This window comes from Vigna unguiculata, chromosome 7 (assembly GCF_004118075.2).
Source record: "Vigna unguiculata cultivar IT97K-499-35 chromosome 7, ASM411807v1, whole genome shotgun sequence".
NCBI lineage: Eukaryota > Viridiplantae > Streptophyta > Magnoliopsida > Fabales > Fabaceae > Vigna > Vigna unguiculata.
The window spans coordinates 14,233,896-14,258,610 of record NC_040285.1 but is presented as its reverse complement, the minus strand read 5'-3'; the positions used below and the strand labels follow the sequence as shown (position 1 = coordinate 14,258,610).

Genomic DNA, 24,715 nt, shown 5'->3' with positions numbered 1-24,715 from the left:
CAAAATATATTAATATTTTATTTTATTTTTAAAATATATATTACGAGAGAGAAAATTGAAAAATATATAAATTTAAAGAAAATAACCATTAAAAATAAAAAATTAGTAAAACAAAAAAAATAAACTAAAGTAAAAAACTTAGAATTAAAAGAAAATTAACCTTTAAATAAAATTAAAATATATAATTTTTTTGAGATTAATTATTACATAATAAAAAAATAAAAAATAAAATAAAATATGTAATTAATTAGTTAAATTTATTAAAATTATAGAAAAAAATCATTTTAAAGTTGTCTTTTGTTGAAATTTTGTTAAAAAAATGATGGTTTAATTACTCGGATGGTATCCACTTTGGTACAAGTGTGTTAATCTGGTACCGTTTTTAAAAAAGTGTCAATTGTATCCCAACTTTTGAAAAAGTGGTGTCACGTGTCAGATTGTGATTTTTTATTTTTTTTATTTTTGTTTAATTTTTTGAAAATAAAAATAAAAATGCCATATGTTAGGTATGTGTGTGTGACACGTGGCATGCAATGCCACGTGTCAGTGTCATTATTAGATGTCATGTGTTGATTTCGATTTAGTCCCCATATATGTCTTTTTGTTTCAATTTGCCACTTATGTATATCTGATTCAATCTTGACCTAATTATTTTTAATAATTAAAATCCATTTTTTATAAAATTAAAAGTAATTAAGTATACAAATTTTACAAAAATTAAGTATTTGTTATTTATATTAAAATTTAGTGGTAAAAGTCATTTTACTAAGTCATTTTTAATAAAAAAAATTAATATAACATTCAGATAAATAGAAATTTTGGATTAAAATTAGTAAGAGATAATATTGTTCTATTTTGGGTTAAAAAAATAATAATTAACAAAACATGAGTACTTAATAAAAAAATAATTAATAAAGTAATATGTTAAAAAGTCATTTTTAATATTAGTAAAACATTTTATACAAATAATATTTATACTTAATTAATTTTAATTTTAAAAAAATGAATTACAAAAATATTTTACTTATTACAAAAATTGGGACAAAATTGAATGAGATATATATAAGTGGGTACCAAATTGAAACAAAAAGACATATATAGGAACTAAATCGAAATCAACACAATGACATCTGATGGTGATACTTACACGTGGCATTGCAATGCCATGTAGCACTGACAATGTCACGTGTCACACGCATGGATATGACACGTGGCGTTTTTTTTTTCAAAAAATTCAAAAAAAAAAACAACAGACTGACACGTGACAAGTTGACTGTCTGAAAAGGACCTAATTGAAGCACTTTTTAAAAAATTAGGATGCAATTGCAATTAACATTTTTTTAAAAGCATATTCTAAATTGACACACCTGTACCAAAGTCACTGTCATCCAAGTAATTAAAAAAAATGATATTACGTTAACTTACAATACTAATTGAGTGTACTGCTGTAGAGAGTGAGAGAGACCAAAGCAAAGAAAATCCATTCCTCTTCCTTTCCTCACTTTCATCAACCTAAAAGACCTATATAGTGAACTCAGCACACCACTCACCAACTAATTCACGCTGCTCACCAAGCCATTGACGGCCACCGCCGCTGCCGCAGGCTTGCAACCACTCACGGCTGTCGTTGTTTTCCTCCCAGCCATTGACGGCCACCGCACCGCGCCACCACTCACGAGCTCACGCGACGCTGCCGTTGTTTCCTTTCCCCCAGCCATTTGACGCTGCGTCGCTGCCGTTGAACGTTTCCTCCCAGCCACTGACGCCACCACAACACGCTACGCGACGCCACGCACCACGCCACGCTACGCGAGGGAGATTGAGATCAGAAGAGGAGGCGCGCGCGGTTCCCAGAGCGGCGGTTCTCACGCAGAGCAAGGAGGCGCGCCACCACGAACAGGTTCGTTTATTTATCCCTTAAATTTTTCCGTGAATTTCTGATTTTGTTATGTGGTTATCCTGATTGTTTTGGGTTCTATTAATTTCCCTGATTTTGTTTCGTCATTGTTTTGTGTTTTGTGGTTGTCCTGATTTTGTCCTAAGCTCCCTTGATTTGTCCTGTTTTTTGTCCTTCTTGTTTCGCCATTGTGATTTATGTTTACTGGATTTGGTACATTCTGAAATTGTATAATGCTGACTTTCTATAACCACCCAGCATGCTTAATTTCATTTCAAATTGGGGCTCTGTGTCACTGTGTGTGTTAGGATTTGGCAGCATGAAGAATGTTTCTCACTTCAATTGGTAGCACGTTAGAGTTTCTGAAAACTATAAAGTGATATTCCAACCTATTAAGCAACTTGTCAATAAGCATAGAAAGCACTTGCTTGCTTCTATTGTTTAGGAGTTGTAGTTAAAATTAAATTAAATAATGAAGTCCCACCCTTTATTGTTTAGCATTTGTTTCAGAACATTTGATTTATTTTTTAAAAATATGGACATTATTTTCATTAATTTTTTAAGCAAATGTCTCTTAAGTAAAAGTAATCCTTTCCCTTAGGTGAAAGAAAGAGGAACACGTATCTCTCAATTTGCCCCCTTAAAGATCTTCTATACAAAGATTTTAGTACGTATTTCCCTGCTTTTCCTTACCTCCATCCGAACATAACTTAAACAAAGAAATTTAGGTTTTTTTATGCTATCATTCCTGCTGTCAACTTATTGTCATATTTTGATGATTGTGTTCTTAATATTACATTTCTAGGCTTAAAACTTGAAAGTATGAGACTTTTATGTTGTGATAATATTTTTATTTTTAGATAGGATGAAAGAATCAAGAACAAAGAAACAGCCTGAAGGTGATTCTGAGATTTCAGCATGGGTTAGTAAAAGCCGCAAGTTAGAAAATAAAGTTCTACATAATGTATCTAAATTATATATTAAAAAATCTAATCATTTTAATTTGAAACATTTTTACATTAATTATATTAATTAATGTTTTCTATTTTAACATTCAACTAATTATTTATGAACTATCGAAAGACTGAAAATAATAGTTACAAAGTATAAAACATTTAAAATTAACATTAATTTTTGAAGAACTTAAAGGTCTATGTGATATATAAATTAATCAAATATATATATATATATATATATATATATATATATTTTAAATTATGGTTTAATTTCTAATTTATGTTTATTAAAATTAGGATAAAAATGCACTGAAAAATAACATTTTCACTATGACTCTTATTTTCAGTGTTTGTATTCTTGCCCAATTCCTCGCCGCGTCGATTTGCTCCGCCACCTCCGCCTCTTCGCTCCGCCACACCTCTGCCGCTTCGTTCTGCTGCCTTCTTGTCTTATCTGTGAAACCATAACGACGCACACAGAATAACTCTTCCAATCCGAAGCTTTCCTTCTGCAGCAAATAGTTCACAACTCACGTTTTAGAGTAAATTTTCTCTCACCTATCCCCACTCACTTCTCCACAAATTTGCTTGTCATATTTGGATAAACTTGTAAACACTTTTAGGAAAATAAATTCGAAGAAAAAGATGAAATAAATCTCTCTAAAAACTAATGTCGGCTTAAATATGGGGTAAATATTAAGTCCATAAATTAATTAATCTATGAAGTTTTTTTTCCTGATACATAGTGTCACTCCATTGCCTTGGTAAGCGTTTTTTTTTATGTTATTCTTAGCTTACTAGAGCTGGTGGTTGATAACTTGCAAGTTGTAAGCTGATCCAGTCGCTTTAATTGATAAAAGTTGTATCAATTTACAGGTTCCAATTTAAAAAAGTAGCGAAGGTTTATAATTTGTAGTTTTAGAAGTCTTAGAACTCTCTTTTGATAGCATTAGAAGAAAACATGTGGCGGTAATTTCTAATTTAGAAGTTTGGTTGAATAAAATGGTTAAACTGAGTTCTATAGCTCTACAAGCATCATCAGGTTCTACTTACCTGGAAGGTATGCATTTATTCCTTTTATTGTTGGTGATAAGTGACATGGTTAGTTAGACAATGTGGGAAATCTGTGAATTGGGGATTGAAAAATTTCTATGATGTATACACATAAAAGAAAAGATGCTATCAAATTTGCTACTTTTGGTTTGCCTGTTCTGTTTCCGAAGGACAAATGACAATATTAATTATTAAACCAAGACAATAAGAGAGTTCTATAATTTAAAAATATCTCGTATACTTGTATTTTTTTATACATGTGAGTTTCATTCCTTTTATGAAACTTCGTCCACTAGAGCAATGGACTAAATTCTCCAATCATGAAAAATACTAAAATCTAAATCACCGTTTTTAATGTATGATGGTTAAGAACAATTGGCTTCCGCAGTCCGCCCAGGTGAAGTAATAATGCAGCTCTTTACCAATTTCAAATCTTCTCCATCTCTAGTTGACATTTAACTAACTCAATCCTCATTTTCTATTAGGTGTTATTGTTGCTAGGCACGGGATCGGAGATGAAAGTGAAGATCTTGCGTATCCTTTTCAAAATTCCGTTTTACGTCGTTTCTCCTTTTATTATTTGATTGATGTTTGTATCTTTGTTTTGGAACAATATACTTTTCATATTTTCATTGCAGAAAATAAATTAAATAAAAAAAATGGTGTTTTTCTTGACTAAGGTTGCATATTTAAGAAAATTGGAACTTTCATCAAAGACTGCATTTGGAAGTGGTGCACTTTCTGTTTTTTCTATTTCCTTCTCAACAGCCATTCTTCGACCAAAATCAATAGCTTCCAACCGATATAATGGAGCATCACTTCTTTGGAGATCTTGAGCAACCTTTATAAAGCAATTCATTATTATGTCTACAAATGACAAAAGAAAGGGAGAAATTATGATAAAACTGTTACCTCTAAAGATTCATCATAAACTCGCCTTAATTTCCCGGTTCTGAACCAAAACACACGTATCCTTCTATCAGGTGATGTAATGGAAAATTGTTTACCATCTGGACTTACCTAAAAAAGATGCAATGTGCTCAATAAAACCATCAAAGTTAAACACCAGATATCTAGCTTTCAAAAACCACCCAAATAACATAATGTTGAATTATCAACTATGAGTTCAGAAATATGATCATATAATTGAAGTACCTCAATAGCCGAAACAGAAGTCTTGCATTTTGCAATTTCAAAGAGGTCAGTGTCACTTTTCAGTTTAAAATTGACCCTACATCTGGACTTACCTAAAAAAGATGCAATGTGCTCAATAAAACCATCAAAGTTAAACACCAGATATCTAGCTTTCAAAAACCACCCAAATAACATAATGTTGAATTATCAACTATGAGTTCAGAAATATGATCATATAATTGAAGTACCTCAATAGCCGAAACAGAAGTCTTGCATTTTGCAATTTCAAAGAGGTCAGTGTCACTTTTCAGTTTAAAATTGACCCTACATCTGGACTTACCTAAAAAAGATGCAATGTGCTCAATAAAACCATCAAAGTTAAACACCAGATATCTAGCTTTCAAAAACCACCCAAATAACATAATGTTGAATTATCAACTATGAGTTCAGAAATATGATCATATAATTGAAGTACCTCAATAGCCGAAACAGAAGTCTTGCATTTTGCAATTTCAAAGAGGTCAGTGTCACTTTTCAGTTTAAAATTGACCCTACAACAACAACCCGAGCAAACCATTAAAGAGCATAAGTAACTGAACAAATTCCAACATCAAAACTTGTGTAATTGAGAATTTCCAGAACTGTTATTCCCTATATAGTAGAATAATAAATAGTAAATACTAATACAATCACAAAATGTTTGAAATATTGGCACTTCCATGGGATTTCTGATTACAATACTGATTCATTTTGTATAGGTTAGGCTTGTAAGCAACTTAATGGTTGACAAATTAAAAAGCCTTAGATCATTGGCTCTAAGTGGTCGACAATGGTGCCAACAGGGGAGGATATAAACCATTAGCCAGAAGTTAAGAAAAAATGCCACCTATGAACAGAATAGCAAATGTTATTGCCCGACAAGATTTCATCTTATGGTGGAAATTTTGAAACTAAACGATCTTATTGAATATGCAGTAGCATTTTTTAAGGATGCCTAAATCTATTAATAGTTTGTGACAAAATCTTAATCATGTTATTGGCTATTACAGCTGGTGTTTATAATAATTCATTGAAAATAAGTTAAAATGCAGCTTCTTAATTCCCAGGTTTTAATATGATGATATTCATTTATAAAAATGGACAGGCAGAATTACAATAAGAAAAAAGTAAGCACATACTCATCCTCTGGAAATTGAAGTGTTACAGGACTCCAGTATTCAATTATCCCCTTCGCATCTGCTGAAAGTACGGAATCATACACTGCGTTGTACTTCATAACTTTGATAGGACACATATGTATCTGAACAAAGGAGGGAAATGAGACAGATATGCAATTAAATTATGCAAAACATCACCAAAAGAATTGTAATTCTTTTCGAAAGAATAAGTTACATTAAAGTTAGTTTAGAATTGGAACCTCTTTGGAGACAATGGGATCATTTGAACCAGCTTGTGCATCATATATGTGCACAAAAGATGAGTTCCTATCACTAATAGCAAGCCTCGCTTTGACATCCCCTTGTTTGTAAACCCATTCAACAGCACCAGGAGTATATGGCAAACGAATCATGACCATCATGTCATAGTTGACAACATCATATATTTTTACAGAGCGGTCATCTGATATTGTGCAGCAGAGCAGACCATCAAGACTAACCTGCATAGCTGAAATAAGTCATGGTTGATGACAAGCATAACGAGACTCTGAAAATATATATACATAATACAGCAAGAAAATAATCGCAATAATACTTTCTATGCCTAGCAAAATCATACTATACAGTTTAGTAATATAATATATCAGAGAAGTCAGGCCAGAATACATTAATTTAACAGATTATATAAAATTTATAGCAAAAATGTCACGTGAGGTTAACAAACTTACAGCTAGACCTTCAATTAATTGAACCAAGATGAGATCTGAAGTGTTTGGCAAACTCAATACCAATAGGCTTTTTCTTCCAAAACTTCAAATGCCCTGACAACAATAAGTACCCACAATGTCATTCCAGACATATAAACTATTCCAAAGATTAAGCTAATTCAAATAAGACTTATATGCTATCATAAGTATAACGTTGCCCCTGTATCGATGCTTCCATAGTTACACGGCACCGATAATTTTACAAAAAAAAAAAAAAAAAAAGAAAAGCACAGGGACAAAAGTAGCGGTAAGGTTACAACTAATAGGATCACTCTATTCAAATGAGTAGCTTCAAATTTTCAGTATGCTACTTACAACTAGAAAAACAGTAAAAATTAATCATAAATTCAAATTCGGAATACCATCGGAACTTCCAGTGATGAAGAAATCCGCAGCTGAGACAGCGACATGCGTAACCACGTCACGGTGCATATAACTTTTCTCGTACCTGCATCGAAAACAACAATAAGAAACTGAAGGAATCCATAGCATTCACGAGATTTTCACTTTTGGAGTAGCGCAATTTCTCGATTGAAGAAACCCTAATTCAAAAACTACGATATTGGCGCGGAAACTGACATGTTGGCGGAGGGTAAAGCGTTGAGGTAGGCCTGCTCGAACTGAAGGGGTCGCTTGGGCCGGGCCCGAGGGGCCGGGCCCGGGCCTATCATCGGTTCCTCTTCGCCAGCGTTGGCACCATTCTCGTGTTCTTCCATCTTCAAAACCAGTACTTCGATGTAATTGAATGAGGAAGAACAACAAAGCTTTGTATCTTTCTCTAAATGTAGAAATTTCAAAGTGAGGGAGCAAAATCTTGTTCGGAAGAGTTGAAACACCAGTGAAAGAGTGAAAAAAGACCGAAGCAATCTAAACCCTAAAACGGTACGTCGTTTAATTCTAACGGATAACCCACGTTGGGTTGGGATTATTTCTTTCTGCACCACCAAAAACACTCTTCGTCACCACCTACTTCTTGGTAGCTGGCCCAATCAATATAATGTAATTTTATTTTATTGTAATTACTCTAAGATGAGTTTATGTTTAGCCGGTTGATAAAAAATATTTTATCATATAGGTGTATGAAAATTAAACTTATAAATTAAACAGAGTATAACTTTGAAATTGAGAAGAGAATTATAGAACTAATATGTGTAGATAGAAACGCAAAATTTCCTTTAATATTAATATTATAAAATCAAAATTTTATTTATTACGAGAATGTCAAAGCTCACAAGTATTTATGTTAAAAAAAACAGACTATTTACAGTTATCATTAATATGTTAAAAAACGAATGATTTTAGAAAATAATTAATTTTCTCAATATTTTTAATACACTTATTTTCTCAAACAGCCAATTTGATTCGAATTTAAAATTAGTTGTTAAACTAAACCATTTACTTTATTTATATATAAAATATAATGTTATATGTTTTAAATTAATTGGATCCGACAAACTTACATGGTTGACAAGTGAGATTATTGAAGGCCATATTTTACCTTTATTTTACATTATACCAGCAATATATTATATTCACCAAAACATGATAACATTTTGTAGTTCTTAACTAAAAAATTATACAATTTCTTTATGATTATGAAATAAAATTTCAATTATGAATAAAAATAATTGTGCAAAAGAAATTAAGAAAATATTTTTTATTTGACAAATTTTCGTTTTAAAATGTCAATAATATAATAGTCATTATTTATTAAAAACAATTTCATATACTAAAATCACAATATATTAAATTACTTTGAATTTTATATTTAATTAAAAGTGAATCACCATGTTTGATTAGTTAAGGTTAGAGAAGATGAAAAGTAAGGAGGGATTGAAAATAATATCAAGGAGAACAAAAGTTGCGGTGTACGTGTGAAATTGAATTCCATTGCCTTTTCACTTGCTTTAAATTTCTATTAAACACTGGAAATTTAATTTAACCCTATTTTTGTTCTGAATTGTCAGTCTCCTTTATCATTTTTTTCTAGTCATTTGTAAATAAATATTTAGCTCTTCCTAATTTTTTGTTCTCTCGTTAAATCTAGATGGCACGGTATTGTTTCGTGGACTTGGGATGCTCAAGATGAAACGTGTGGGATCTGTAGAATGGCCTTTGATGGATGTTGTCCAGACTGTAAACTTCCAGGGGATGACTGTCCTCTGAGTAAGCTATATATATTTTTTTATGTGGTAGACTGTGTTGTTATTATATTTGGACCAACTTGTCCTAGTTAAATTTCTCGATTAATCATTGTGCTTTGGGTAACTGTGTAAGTGATATAGTCTTAAACTCAACTACACATTGTGTAACTGTTTGTGATTTTATTTGTTAAGAGTCTCACACCGAGTAGAATATAAGCCTTAAGACTCTCCTACTTAATGGACTAATTCTTAGGTTGGAATATCCTCTTGTATTTGAGTCCCAACAATTGTTGCTTTTATTGAGAGTTATGTTACAGGGAAAAGGCTAATTATAAGCTAGATTAAGCTGCAAAGCCAATACTAATAAATGAGTAAAGTTGTCTTGAAAGAAAAAAGAGATGCCATCTGCTCAGTGTCAATTGTGTGTGAGACGGTTATGGACATCAGACATTAAACGGGTTAACAAAGTTAAGAGTGTCACAGTGAGTAGGATAAGCTGTGAGCTCTCTTACATGATGGACTATTCTTTTGGGTGGGATATCTTCTTGTGCTTAAATCCTAACGTATGTGTTCTGTTATTATTTGTGTAGGCAGTGGTCATATTGTGAGGGCTGAAGGAAGTCTCAGAAAATTTTTAGTTGTAATATCACTTCTTGGGCCTTGTTTAACTAATCATCAACATTGTGTAAATGAATCAATGAAGCTTCCAAGCTTTGCATATAAGTTTGTAGGATTATGGAAAAAGGGTCCTTTTATTTGGTTTCGTTTTCTCTCCACACATAGTACACTGAATCACTCTGTCCAAATTTTGTTAATTTTCTAATTATCTCTAAAATTACATCGTTTGTAGTTCTAATTTATAATGAAAATGTATTTAAAATGCAAACTTCTCTTGTTTGAATGTGTTGAACTCCTGCAAAGGAATTGTTGCTCATGTGGATGACTTTGACATTTATGCAAAATTTATATACTCTAGCAATGTATGTTACATTCTTTCCAACACAAATTCACTCAACTGTAGTGTGAGTATGTTACTGTTACTTTTTGGTTTATGCCGAAGCAGTTTCGCATGATCGAGAAGCTTTTAAGACATCAGTAAGATAAAAATATTTTATTTTGGGCTATAAATTCGTGCTTAACTCTCCTTGAAAAACTGTTTGTTTAATGTATGGATGATATCTTTTTCTTGGTATCAGGATTTGCTTATCAAATTGTAGTGCTATGTAAGTCTTTATAACGAAAATGAGTAATGCTTGTTCTCTTGTCTTCTTGCAGTTTGGGGTGTATGCAATCATGCGTTTCATTTGCACTGTATCCTGAAATGGGTTAATTCTCAAACATCACAAGCGCATTGCCCCATGTGCCGTCGTGAATGGCAGTTTAAAGGATAAGAACATTGGCTTTTTCCCTTAAGGGTGACTGACTACTGAACATTGTAGATGTGATCTTGTTAATTTGAATATACTTCAATTTTACCATGCATATAAATGTACTGGGTTGTGATTAGTGTTGTATTGTGCCTCTTCATGGGTTGAAGGGTTCTTATTTATATTTAGTTATTCCTTTTTATCATGATTATGCCAAAATTAAGGAGTCTCATGTCATGCCTGATTTTTCTCTTATAATTAATCTATGAATTGGACCTTTTTTACCCAATATAGATAGGGTCCTTCAATGATTTGGGATTATTCATCCTTAAAGTTTATATCCTGATATCTTTACATTATTGGAATCCTCATGTTACTTATTTGTATTTGCAGAAGATTTGGTATTTCTTTTATTGGTCTCCAAATAGAGGGGATCTCTTAATTTGGTATAAAATCTGATACAATATTTTCCTTTTATATTGTCTGAATGATTGTAATTTTTGAAATAATTACAGTTCCTAACAAAATTTCAAATATGTACACAATATTTTTATTATTCACACTAATACTTTGTTGTTTCCTAAATTGGTTTGGTTCGCGTTTGAAGATTCAACAGGCTCCTCAGTCATGGCCTGGAAACAAAAAAATCTAATTAGAAACTGGTTTACGTGAGGTAACATCTAACTTCAGAATTGTTATAAAAGTCACGTTAAGACATTAGTAACATTTTATTACGTGTGTAGATGTAGATTGTGATTTGAATGTAGCATGTTTCAGAATGAAGTCTTAAGACATTTTGAAGCATGAAAGTGCCTCCCTAAAAAAAGAAAAGTTTAAATTTGTGTCAGGTTGGGATGAATAAATAGAGTAATTAGATAAAAAAAAAATCAAGTTATGGTGTGTTTATCATTTCTCTTGGTTGATGTGATATATAAAGCTTAAGCAGAAATGAAAAAAAAGAAGAAAAACTTTAAATAAATGCTTGTACTGAAAGTAATAGTTACTTATTACCAACTTGCCTCTTTTATAGGCTATAAAAATTTCATTGTGGTGTGTTTTTTTATTCTTTATTTTTGTCAAAAAAAAATGAATTAGGAAGCATGTTACTATGATTGAACCATCTATATTTTGCTGCATTGCTAGAGTCTTACTTATAAAACAAAGAAAAGTTTGCCCTTTGGGTTTCTATCCTACCACTTATTGTTTCAAACTATGATACAATTGTCTTAGTACAAAGAACCAATAAGTCCTTGTAAACCTAAGGATTAAACACTTCTTCAGTTTCAACATTCTACACAGCATCGTCCAATACATATCTCTTACCAACCTTAGTCTACTTCTTTTAGATTTTTTTTTTTATCAAAAATGGTTATTCATCAAAATTTGTCATTCCAAACTTTGTGAAAGTATAATTTTCCTAAACTAAATAAAGAACATAATTACACCCCTTTTCCCAACTGAACTACTAATATACCATTCCGAATATGAGAAGTTTGTCCTTTTGAGTTTTTATCTTACCTACGTCAAGCTAAATATTTCTTTAGCATTTACTATAACACTTTTGAACACAATTTTATTTTTCATGTTCCAAATATCCCAAATAATTGCTACCCCATGCACTTTTAGATCATATTTCCTTTGACACTAAGCTCCAAGGTACTAAAATGTTTAAAATGAAATGCAACTTGATTGTGCTATACTAAGCTTATCCCTAACCACATATTACCTATGTTCCACACTGAATTTGGAACTTGACAACTAAAGAAGACGTGACTCATTGCTTCAATTCACTCACCACACATTTAGCATTCTCCATGTTTTGTTATTCCTTGCTCCTTAGGTTTGTTTACACATAGTTTTTCACTTTGTCAGGCTATCTTCTTACCCTTTGCTTCCCATCTATATAATGTCTCTTTCTATACTTCTAATCACCTGACACGTCCTGGTTAGTGCTTTAAGAAAGAAATGAAAAATAATACAAGAGTATCTTTTTTATCAGCAATAATAATAATACAACAGTATGATTGTAAGATTATGATTTTATAAGACATAAAAAATAAATTATCTACAAAAGAAATAAAAATATATTTAAATAAAATTTAAAAACTTATTTATATTTATTTTTAAAATTAAAAAAATGAACACACACAGTTTTCTCTAATCTTCGGAATAACCATTCACAAAATATTTTACCACTCAAAAAAGTTTAAATAAAAATAATCCTTTAAATTAATAAATCATTATATTTCCTATCACAATCTTTTAAATAAATAAATAATTAATAAATCATTATTTCTCTTATCATAATTTTTTTTAATAAAATACTTTTTAAAATAATTATTAAACTATTTTATCTCTTATCATAATAAAATAAATTTTTTAAATTAATTAACTAATAAATCACATTATATAATTATATATATATATATATATATATATATATATCAATTTCACATTAAATTTAAGAATTACAAACATATGATAAAACATAATTTAATTAATACAAATTTAAAGAATAGAAAATAAGCATATGAAGAATTGAAAACTAATTAAAAATCATAATATTTTTTAAATTTTAGACTAAAATCAGAAAAAAAAAAATAATACCAAAATTGCATATAAAAAGTAAAAAAAAAATTATGAAGCTAGACCAAAACTACCTTTAACAAATTAAAAATAACGTCACCAGAGAAAATAGGTATATATAATCTGCCTTGTGTAACATCCCAATTTTTAGCAGTTTAAAACTAATAAAAATAGGGAGTTTCATCATAGTTCCAAAATAGGTAATTCAGTGTACACAATATATTAATACAGTCTTACAAAAGATATGACTATAAAAATATATCACTTATACACTTACACTAAATTGATAAAAATATACCTAAACTGACCACCACTAGAGCTCCCACCTAAAACGATGGCTCCTCATCCTCCAGAAGTGCCTCTGACATTGCAACCACATCTGCTCCCACCATTAAGGTGATCATCGCAAAAGGAAACATACAACACGAGACAAAAACACAGAAAGCAAGGGTAAGCTAATAATGATTTAAAGAAGGTTACATTAGAGTAAGAGCATAATAACAATCAATTATCACAAATTCACACAGGAACATTCCAATACTCACATGCCATTCAACTTTAGACTCAATTATCCGGATATATGCAATTAACATCAGACCTCTTGGTGGCTTGCACCGTGTATGATTCCCAAACTCTGCAGAGTTCGGCCTCAAGGGGTTATCACCCAATCATCACACCAGGTAAGTCTCCTTCGCGCCAAAGACTTGATCGAGTCCAGTGGCTAAGACCTCCTGCTACTCCTCACGACATAACTCATTATACTCTATATGAGCCTTAATGGTTATTTGAGCGTCAGGATACCAACCAAAACTGAGTCCTTATGTCTTTGCATACCCTACCTCATCCACACTTAGAATTTCTCCATAAAATTCCTCCATAATTCACATACAACAGGTCCATATTCACTCAATCTCACTCAAAGTATACCAAAACAGTCAAAATAATTCATTTCAGATCAATTAATGCAATGAAACATATCAAAACAACAAACACATGAAATCTGGCAACCAGCACTCAACCTCAGATTCCAACGCTCAGCCTCAGCATTAAAATTTCCAGACCTGCACCGTTGGGCTGGCGCTCAAACTCATTCTTCTCGCATTTTTCAACGCCAGGCACCGTTGGGCTGGCGCTCAGCGTTGATCCTCTCGCATTTTTCAAGGCTCAACCGTGAATTCTGAGGCTCATCCTCACACTAGAAAACAACACATATTATGGTTTTCGTTGGGAAATGTTTCAGTTGATTTCATGACCCAAATTGGCACCTCCAAGGCAGTGTTGTCTAGTTTTCAAAATGGTTTTTAAGCAAAATGAGATGATACCAATTAGAGCCATGATTCAAGTGTTCATTTTCCAATTCAACCTCAATCCACACAATGCAATCACAATTTCACTTATACCAAACATCAAACAATTCACATTCCATCACACTTCAAACAATCAATTCTAATTACACACAATTACATTCATTATATCCTCTAATTAAATTCAATTATCAGCTTCTCTTACCTGACAAAGCGACTCTGCAGACACAAACCGCTTAAAGAACACCAAAACGCATCTAACTCCATACGATGCTCTATCTACACATAAAAACATCATAAGAACGATCAAGACCTACCATTATGATCACTGATCAACAAAGACTCATACTAATGATTAAAACGTCACATTCAAGCGGAAGAGAGCTCGCATGCAACAGAAAATAGAAAAAGACAGCAAAAACTCAACTTACGCGAACGAAGAAACTGATCGGTCCAATTTGAAGAGCTAGCCGAGAGGATCAATCCTACGGTCTCAGTTCTTCAATCAGACGACCAGAGAGACAAAACCTCTAGAGAGAAGTCAGAGAACTCTAGAAAAGTGATTTCTAGAGACATGGTGTGTTTTAAAATAATGAAACTCGTTTATAACGATTCTATTTATACTAAAATATTTTAATATTAAAATACTCGAGTCTCAATAATTTTAAGCCACTATCACTTTTAAAACGCCATTTTCTAGAATTTTACACCCTGTAATTTTTCCTGTACCTCTATAATCTTATTCTGCACTTTTATAAATTTAAAAATTTTAAACTCAACTGATTTAGAATTTTCAAAGTGGAATTTAAAAATATTATAGATTATATAATTCGAAACATTAAACATCAATTTTGTTTGTATTTTGGATTAAAATTTAGAATATAAAACTTATATTTTATCATATATTTATATTTTAAAGTATACATTTTGAAATATAAATTTTATATTTTTATTTACATTTTATTATACCAAAATATTAATATTTAACATTTTAAATTATATAAACTTTAAGTTTAAAATTAAAAAATCTGAAAGTTATAAATAAAACTTAAATTTAAAATGTTTAAATTTACGGAGGTGCAAAGGAAATTATGGGGTGCAGGAAGAATATGCCCTTATGCGTATTCTATCAACCCAGACCCCTTGTAAAGAAGCTGTTCCTTTTCTCGGGTTCGGGTTCGGTCACGGAGCTGAAACACACGCCATTGCGAAGCTAGGAGTTCAGAGCTTGGCGAGCATCGTAGCATAAAAGGAGCCGCGGCGGAAACCACCGGTCAACGCCGGAGACACCGATCTTATTCCACCATACTCTTCAAATTGTAAGCTTCACTTGACCTTTTGATCACTTCATATCTGATATTGTTTCTTAACAGGAAACACGGATATCTTTCTCCATAGTCTAGTTTGGTACAAACTGTTTTCGAACCTTCTGGAAACTCTGATTAATTGTCTTGTATTTGCGTTTTCTCTATAATATTGGAATTTGGATTCTTTTCTTTTATAGTTCACTTCACAAACATGTATAAAGTGGGAAACTGAACGTGTTGATATTCGCTGATAGAACCAAATGTATTCACTAATTTTTTCTGCTTCTGACATGTAGTTGGTATTATGAGTAGCATGTGTTTGAAGTCCTTGAATTTTTGTATTCAATTGGTCTTAGTTCCTATTCTTTGAAACTATAACTCTTGTGCTCGCGGTTTTTATACTTAGCTCTCGTTCTTTTTGTGTGGAACTTATTGCACCGGGACGATGGACTTCATCAAATTAAAAGAATTTCGGGGACCAAAATCACTGATTTTAGAATACAGTGGTTAAGGTAGATTTAACATCAAATTGAGGGACCTGAACAAATTTTATCCTATTATTGTAATATTTAGGTCCTTCAATTTTTTGTCACAATTGATCTTAGTTCCAGTAATTTGAAAAATATCTATGATATTTTTTATACTTGGTGAATTTCATTCCTTTTGGTCAAATTGTTCTTAGTTTCTATAATTTAAAAACATCTCGTACACTTGTATTTTTATATACATGTGAGTTTCTTTATATTTGTTTGATTGAACAACTAATTTAAAAATAAAATTAATATAAGTATATATGTGTATATTAATATTTTATTTTATTTTTCAAATATATATTAAGAGAGAGAAAATTGAAAAATATATAAATTTAAAGAAAATAACCATTAAAAAATAAAAAATTAGTAAAAAAAAAAAGCTAAAGCAAAAAACTTAGAATTAAAAGAAAATTAACCTTTAAATAAAATTAAAAAAATAAAATTAAAATATATAATTTTTTTAAGATTAATTATTACATAATAAAAAAATAAAAATAAAATAACATATGTAATTATTTAGTTAAATTGATTAAAATTATAGAAAAAAATCATTTTAAAGTTGTCTTTTGTTGAAACTTTTGTTAAAAAAAATGATATTAAGTTAAAGTTAGTGAGTACAATTCCGCACAGAGTGAGAGAGACGAAAGGAAAGAAAATTTCATATCAACCTAAAAAACCTATACAGTGAACTCAGCACACCACTCACCAACCAATTCACGCCGCTGCAAGCCACTCACGACTGTCGTTGTTTTCCTCCCAGCCATTGACGGCCACCGCACCGCACCACCACTCACGACCTCACGCGACGCTGCCGTTGTTTCCTTTCCCCCGAGCCATTTGACGCTGCGTCGCTGCCGTTGAACGTTTCCTCCCAGCCATTGACGCCACCGCAACACGCCACGCTACGCGACGCCACGCACCACGCCACGCTACGCGAGGGAGATTGAGATCAGGAGAGGAGGCGCGCGCGGTTCCCAGAGCAGTGGTTCCCACGCAGAGCAAGGAGGCGCGCCACCACGAACAGGTTCGTTTATTTATCCCTTAAATTTTTCCGTGAATTCTTGATTTTGTTATGTGGTTATCCTGATGGTTTTGGGTTCTATTGATTTTCCTGATTTTGTTTCGTCATTGTTTTGTGTTTTGTGGTTGTCCTGATTTTGCCCTAAGCTCCCTTGATTTGCCCTGCTTTTTGTCCTTCTTGTTTCGTCATTGTGATTTATGTTTACTGGATTTGGTACATTCTGAAATTGTATAATGCTGACTTTCAATAACCACCCAGCATGCTTAATTTCAATTCAAATTGGGGCTCTGTGTCACTGTGTGTGTTAGGATTTGGCAGCATGAAGAATGTTTCTCACTTCAATTGGTAGCACGTTAGAGTTTTTGAAAACTATAAAGTGATATTCCAACCTATTAAGCAACTTGTCAATAAGCATAGAAAGGACTTGCTTGCTTCTATTGTTTAGGAGTTGTAGTTAAAATTAAATTAAATAATGAAGTCCCACCCTTGTATTGTTTAGCATTTGTTTCAGAACATTTGATTTATTTTAAAAAAATATGGACATTATTTTCATTAATTTTTTAAGCAAATGTCTCTTAAGTAAAAGTAATCCTTTCCCTTGGGTGAAAGGAAGAGGAACACATATCTCTCAATTTGCCCCCTTAAAGATCTTCTATACAAAGATTTTAGTACGTATTTCCCTGCTTTTCCTTACCTCCATCCGAACATAACTTAAACAAGGAAATTTAGGTTTTTTTATGCTATCATTTCTGCTATCAACTTATTGTCATATTTTGATGATTGTGTTCTTAATATTACATTTCTAGGCTTAAAACTTGAAAGTATGAGACTTTTATGTTGTGATAATATTTTTTTTTAGATAGGATGAAAGAATCAAGAACAAAGAAACAACCTGAAGGTGATTCTGAGATTTCAGCATGGGTTAGTAAAAGTCGCAAGTTAGAAAATAAATTTCTACATAATGTATCTAAATTATATATTAAAAGATCTAATCATTTTAATTTGAAATATTTTTTACATTAATTATATTAATTAATGTTTTCTATTTTAACATTCAACTAATTATATATGAACTATCGAATGACTGAAATAATAGTTACAAAGTATAAAACATTTAAAATTAACATTAATTTATGAAGAACTTAAAGGTCTATGTGATATATAAATTAATCAAATATATATATATATATATATATATATATATATATATTTTAAATTATGGTTTAATTTCTAATTTATGTTTATTAAAATTAGGATAAAAATGCACTAAAAAATAACATCTTCACTATGACTCTTATTTTTAGTGTTTGTATTCTTGCCCAATCCCTCGCCGCCGTCCATTTGCCCCGCCACCTCCGCCTCTTCGCTCCGCCACCTTTGCGGCTTCGTTCTGCTGCCTTGTTGTCTTATCTGTGAAACCATAACGACGCACACATAATAACTCTTCCAATCCGAAGCTTTCCTTCTGCAGCAAATAGTTCACAACTCACGTTTTAGAGTAAATTTTCTCTCACCTATCCCCACTCACTTCTCCACAAATTTGCTTGTCATATTTGGATAAACTTGAAACACTTTTAGGAAAATAAATTCGAAGAAAAAGATGAAATAAATCTCTCTAAAAACTAATGTGGGCTTAAATATGGGGTAAATATTAATTCCATAAATTAATTAATCTATGAAGTTTTTTTTCCTGATACATAATGTCACTTCATTTCCTTGGTAGGAGTTTTTTTTTATGTTATTCTTAGCTTACTTGAGCTGGTGGTTGATAACTTGCAAGTTGTAAGCTGATCCAGTCGCTTTAATTGATAAAAGTTGTATCAATTTACAGTTTCCAATTTAAAATAGTAGCGAAGGTTTATAATTTGTAGTTTTAGAAGTCTTAGAACTTTCTTTTGATAGCATTAGAAGTAAACATGTGGCGGTAATTTTTAATTTAGAAGTTTGGTTGAATAAAATGGTTAAACTGAGTTCTATAGCTCTACAAGCATCATCAGGTTCTACTTACCTGGAAGGTATGCATTTATTCCTTTTATTGTTGTTATTGTTGGTGATAAGTGACATGGTTAGTTAGACAATGTGGGAAATCTGTGAATTGGGGATTGAAAAATTTCTATGATGTATACACATAAAAGAAAAGATACTATCAAATTTGCTGCTTTTGGTTTGCCTGTTCTGTTTCCCAAGGACAGATGACAATATTAATTATTAAACCAAGACGATAGGAGAGTTGCTTAAGTATATTTTGTGTACTATTTCTACAGGCCTTGTCTAGTTTTTGTTGGACTGTACCGGTTTTACTTCAATTCTGATTGGAACCTTTAATTTTACTAAAGGTTTCTTTATTTAGGCTCCACAACATAATTTTGTGTCTATACATTAAAAATTTGTAAACTAACGTTTTCTTTTATTTGCTTAGTTCGTAACCATGGTTGCTGAAGGAACCAAAAGGCCTCAAATTTCATTACCTGTACTACCAACTCCTCGGACCATTAACGTGCAGAAATATGCTGAATCCCGTGCCCTTGAGCTCCAGAGTCTACAATCTATCATAGAAAACAGAGTAAACAATGATTATAGGTCTCAAAGGAACAAGAGAAGAAGAACATCTGCATTTGACAACCAAATTGCAAGAAAAAGGTGTAGAAGAAAGAGGCAGAAAGTGGGAACAGTGGGCAAAGCCCTTGCTGAATCAGGTTTGGAGGAGGATCAACTGAAAAAGCTTTCTCGGCGTGTTCGTCGAAGATATGAACTAAAGAATAACCCAGAGAATGGGTTTTGCACTTCCGGGGATGGAACCAAGAGGCTGAGAACTCATGTTTGGCATGCAAAGCGGTTTACTATGACCAAGCTTTGGGGTTACCATCTTCCTTTGTGTCTTCAAGGAAGGTAGGCTTTTTGGGTTAAAAGGAAACATATGAAAGAGTCAACGGGAGAACTTGAAGCTAATTAATTTCATAGTGTAGGGTTGTTCGATACTTTGATTTTGTTGGGATTTGCTTGAATTTAGTATGGAAACCTGATGCAACAAGAGGTGTTTTATCATTTCCTTAGAAACACTGACAAGGATTTTGTATGTGCTTATGCAGTGGGAAAGGTTCGAGGGCAGTCTTGAAAAGGCTCAAAGAAGGGGTGCTTGTACACGATGCAAGCTATTACACTGCTATCCAATTGGAGGGTCCAGAGGTAGTTTATTTTAGTTGTAGTTTTAGTATTTTTGTTGGAAATTTCTTCTTTTTCATTTTTAAGCATCTGAGTCTGAGACTTTCTAATGCCTTGTTCTCTCATTGAAACATATTGAAATGCTTGCCCCAAACAATTGTTGTGGTCTCTCTCAGCCCCAGATAGTGATGGTTTAGTTTTTTGTTTTATTTAATTTTGACTATTATATACAGGATTCATTGACGTCGGTATTAAGATCGGTACTAGAACCCTCTCCAACAACAACACATCCTGAAAATCTTGAAAACTCTTCAATCTCCGGTGTAACCTATGGAAGTGCAATGGTAGGTATCCTAATTCTGACTCCCGTAACTGCCAGTTTGGTTTAATTTAACTAAACTAAATTTTGTTTCTTTACAGCTGCATCAAGTTGGAGACCTCATTTGTCCACCAATTGCTCCTGTGACCTATATGTGGCAACCAACTTCCCAACAAAATATAAGTACACAGCTAGATGAACAAAATCATTATGCTTCTTTTGGACAAAATGGTATTAGTAATGATTCAAACAAACATAGGGTTGAATTATGTGAAAAATTAGACAAAATGAAGCATGGTTCTTCATTTAGACATCTTTGGGTGTGGATACATGCTTCTGCCTTTGAAGAAGGATTTGATAATCTAAAAATTGCCTGTCGGAAAGAGGTTCACTTTCTTTCTCTGCTTCTTACATGGTTCTTCCTGTTGTTTTTTATTTTTTCTTTTTTGTAGAAAGGATTGGAAAACATCATATAGTTGTTTCAATAATGAAAGTACAAACAAGAGTATTTCCTTCCAAACAAAAGCTAATGTTCTTTTCTGAATTGCTAACATTGAATGAGGGATCCTACTTCCCTTCTACTATTTAAACTAGCTACCTACCTAGTTCGGTAAGTAACTGCTGTTAATCAATTCTAACGAATTCTATAACTACACTAATTACTTTGCCTAGATTTCCTTTACTTTTTTCTGTTGGCCATCACGAATTGGTCTATCAGTGTGTTACAAATAATCTCAATTGGACATTTCATGTCAGTGCTACATTTCATTACCCCAGTGAATAGGCATGGTTGGGTCATTGGACATAATTTGCATTCACATTTCAGCTTGATAACTTGTCAATATTTCTTTAATTATGTAGCTTCATATGAAAAGGTTTTTTGTCTGAAGTCACAATATTATTAATTGTCCTAGAAATCTGTTTAAATGTAGAAATTGGAAAAATGATGTTATGTTTCAGATGAAAATTCTATTTGGTTTTAATTTGGTTGGTGTTACTTGGTCAAGATTTTAATTTTCCTCATAAAGTTGAAAAATTTAAAATTGTAAACTATATATAAACTCACTTGCAATTTCCTTTTTTATTTAGATGGAGAAGACGGGCATATTAATTAATTGCTTTTCCCTTGAGGGTCAACTTGCAAAATTAGAATTAATTGGATTAGGGGCATTTCAACTTCTTCAAAAGATACTGCATCCTGTTGGAGGGTTTGTTGTTTAATTTGGGCAAAACATTTCCTTTTTTTTAACATTAGTGATCGAAAATGGCTTATTTTTCTTCTTGGCTTTAGTATTTCAGAGAATAAAAATTCAACCACACTGAAAAATGGAGATAGTTTTTCTTCTTGTGCTATGTTGCCTCTTAATGTTAAGGATCCTCGAGAACTTCCATGGAAGAGGAATGTTGTTCCAGTGGAGCACATTTCAACTAAGACTTCAAGTGATGCATCGGAAACACAGGGCAAAGAGCTTGCTGAACTGGGAGGAATTTTGGAAGAGAATAAAGATTTATCTTCATTATCATGGTCAAAACTTGAAGATTGCCAGACTAATGTTGATGATCTATGGTATGCTACCACCAGAAGGTTGAGGCCCCCAGTGGAAGACAGTGTCATTTCCAAGGAGAAACATCATGAACGAATGGTTAATTTCTGCCTTGGTGATACAGATTCTGGAGATGCCATCTCTTCAACTAAGGTGCAGTGCTCGAGATCTTGCCCTATTCTTCTTTTAAAAAATGATGTGAAGGAATTGAGCATTGGGTAACTTCTTTAATCTATTTTCCTTTTAATTTCTTGAATTTACTGGTGTTGTTTATGAACATATATTTAGACTATTGCATTATTGTTGAAAACAAACAATAGGTATTTGTGATCACCTGCGTAAGATATATGCTAGAAGAACAATAATAAGACAAACATATCAACATTTAAGTTTTAATGCCCTGCTGAGATTGAACATGATTCCTTGCAATGCATTGAATATTTGTGTCAAAACCTTCCTTTACGTACTATACAATGAATGCTTGTGTAATTTGTTTGCTTCTAGATGGTCCGTTATACTTCCCTTAAGTTGGGTCAAAGTTTTCTGGATTCCACTTATCTCCAATGGGGCACATGCAATAGGTTTGCAAGAGAAGCACTGGATTACATGTGAAGTGAGTATTTACATTGCATCCCCTACTGCATAAAAATGCAAATTTTCTGCCTTTTTGCTGTAACTAATATATCTTTTTCTCTTTATCTAGATGGGGCTACCAATTTTCCCTTCAGATTTTCCAGATTGTAAGGCATACTCTTGCTTAATGGAAGATAAAGAAACTGCATTTAATGAAAAAGAAGAACTTCGTCCTCCATCCATAAGGCATTTGAGAGTTCCCATCCAACCTCCATGGGGTATTGTTCGCGTTACTTTTGACAAAATGATTAGTTCAATGAAGACTCCTGATCTTTCAACTAGGGAAGATTTGACCAACTCTAATTCATTACCAAACCCTTACCCTGGTAGCTTTAAAATCTCAAACTCTGACTCTTGGAGTAGTTCGTTTGATGGAACTGTAGTTAGGACAGGTTCTATGCTGACCACATTCCTCCATGAAACCAAAGTCGGTCAGTTGTTATTGTTTCCTTATGCAGCAGATGGAGAGGCTAGAATCTCCAAGTTTATTAATGGAGAACTAAAGCTTGATCCAAGGTATAAAAGCTCTGACATATATGACCATAAGCCATGTTTTCTAAGAGTTCATCTTCGTCCATTCAAGGAAGGATGTTTCGAAGAGGGTGCAGTTATTTGTGCACCAAATCCTTCTGATATATTTTTATGGACTTCAAGGTAATTAATATCGAAATTATGAATTCCCATTTTATTATTGAGAATAATATTTTCATTTCGTTGGATATGATCCATTATTCTAGTAAACTTTTGCTGTTAATTTAGTCAACACCTATGCTTTATCAATGTCAGGGTAATAGAATATGATGTGCAAGTGTTATTTCAAAGGAGTTATTTTTCTTGTCAATTAATTATAGGGTGGAATTCGGCAAAGAATAGCAACTAACAAAGCAACATTGATTTTCTTAAATTCAATTTTTTGGTTCATGCAATTCATGTGGAATCTTACAAATGTTGCTATCATTGTATAATTCTGTGGTTTTGCCGATTTCTTGAAGTACAAGATAAAGATGAAATGATTCATTCTTCTCCTGTTGCTTGGAAAAGATATTAAAACTAAAACTTCAGTGCAGACTAATATAAATATTTTAAATATAAGTATATGTGTCGTGTATATTGTTGCAGTTCAGAGAGAAGTGAAGAGGGACTTCAAATGTCTCAGTCTGCTATGCGATTATACTTCAAAGAACATTCCTCTGGTAGATGGGAAATGCAGATACCAGATGATTCAATTGCTAGCAAGTCTCACCGGTGGCCTATTGGCTTTGTCACAACAGGTTCTGTTCAAGGAAGGTTGTAAAATCTTATCCACTTTTTAACTTTAATCATTTAGTAGTCTGTGCAAAATGTCCACAAGAACATTTAAATGTCTCATTGTAGAGGATCTTACCGAGTGCAATGTCATTGCAGTAAGAGTCTTGTAGCTGAGGGCTTTTGCGAGGCTGTTTTACTATCTCATTTAAGAGAGGAACAGTGGAAGGAGACGCCTATGAAAAAGAGGAGGGAAATATATGTACTCGTCAGGAATTTGAGATCTACAGCATATAGACTTGCTCTTGCCTCTATCGTTCTTGAATACAAGGAAAATGACATTGGGTTTTTGTAAAATGTTTTTTTGCTGGATTGAACGGTGCAACTTACATTTCTAGAATCAAATAGTCAAAATTTTCCATACAAGAAAAGAGGAAAGCGGAGAAGATATCTTGAACTTTTATGTATCTTCTCCATCATCTAGATATTTGAAATTATCCACTCCTGTAACTATTGCACTTTAGTCCAGGAACTAGTTCATTAATTTTAGTAAATGCTATACTAATGTTATGTTGTTGTGATCCTA

General features: G+C 32.4%; 2 protein-coding genes, 1 long non-coding RNA gene and 1 pseudogene across 5 annotated transcripts; 3 read left to right on the top strand and 1 right to left on the bottom strand.

Moving 5' to 3' along the window:
* The first annotated feature begins 1,593 nt into the window (after window positions 1-1,593).
* On the top strand, window positions 1,594-2,845 carry LOC114191070. Its single transcript, XR_003605917.1, has 2 exons — window positions 1,594-1,900; window positions 2,758-2,845. It is a non-coding gene; the product is annotated as an uncharacterized LOC114191070 (long non-coding RNA).
* A 1,310-nt stretch (window positions 2,846-4,155) lies between these two features.
* On the bottom strand, window positions 4,156-7,824 carry LOC114191064 (annotated as a pseudogene).
* Window positions 7,825-8,424: 600 nt separating this feature from the next.
* LOC114191191 (anaphase-promoting complex subunit 11-like) lies at window positions 8,425-10,694 on the top strand. Its single transcript, XM_028080372.1, has 3 exons — window positions 8,425-8,435; window positions 9,012-9,130; window positions 10,384-10,694. The coding sequence occupies exons 1-3, from the start codon at window positions 8,425-8,427 to the stop codon at window positions 10,497-10,499; spliced, it is 246 nt and encodes an 81-aa protein (XP_027936173.1). The 3' UTR covers window positions 10,500-10,694.
* Window positions 10,695-15,536: 4,842 nt separating this feature from the next.
* Window positions 15,537-24,715, top strand: LOC114191059. 3 transcript variants are annotated; one of them, XM_028080217.1, is made up of 14 exons: window positions 15,537-15,684; window positions 16,966-17,229; window positions 18,086-18,147; window positions 18,531-18,724; window positions 19,646-20,115; window positions 20,316-20,412; window positions 20,622-20,732; window positions 20,809-21,093; window positions 21,797-21,915; window positions 21,999-22,469; window positions 22,756-22,864; window positions 22,955-23,538; window positions 24,004-24,171; window positions 24,289-24,715. In XM_028080217.1, the coding sequence occupies exons 5-14, from the start codon at window positions 19,655-19,657 to the stop codon at window positions 24,482-24,484; spliced, it is 2,601 nt and encodes an 866-aa protein (XP_027936018.1). In that variant the 5' UTR covers window positions 15,537-15,684; window positions 16,966-17,229; window positions 18,086-18,147; window positions 18,531-18,724; window positions 19,646-19,654; the 3' UTR covers window positions 24,485-24,715. The 3 variants fall into 3 exon arrangements, with proteins under 3 accessions (XP_027936018.1, XP_027936017.1, XP_027936016.1); XM_028080216.1 differs by lacking the exon at window positions 18,086-18,147; XM_028080215.1 differs by lacking the exons at window positions 18,086-18,147; window positions 18,531-18,724.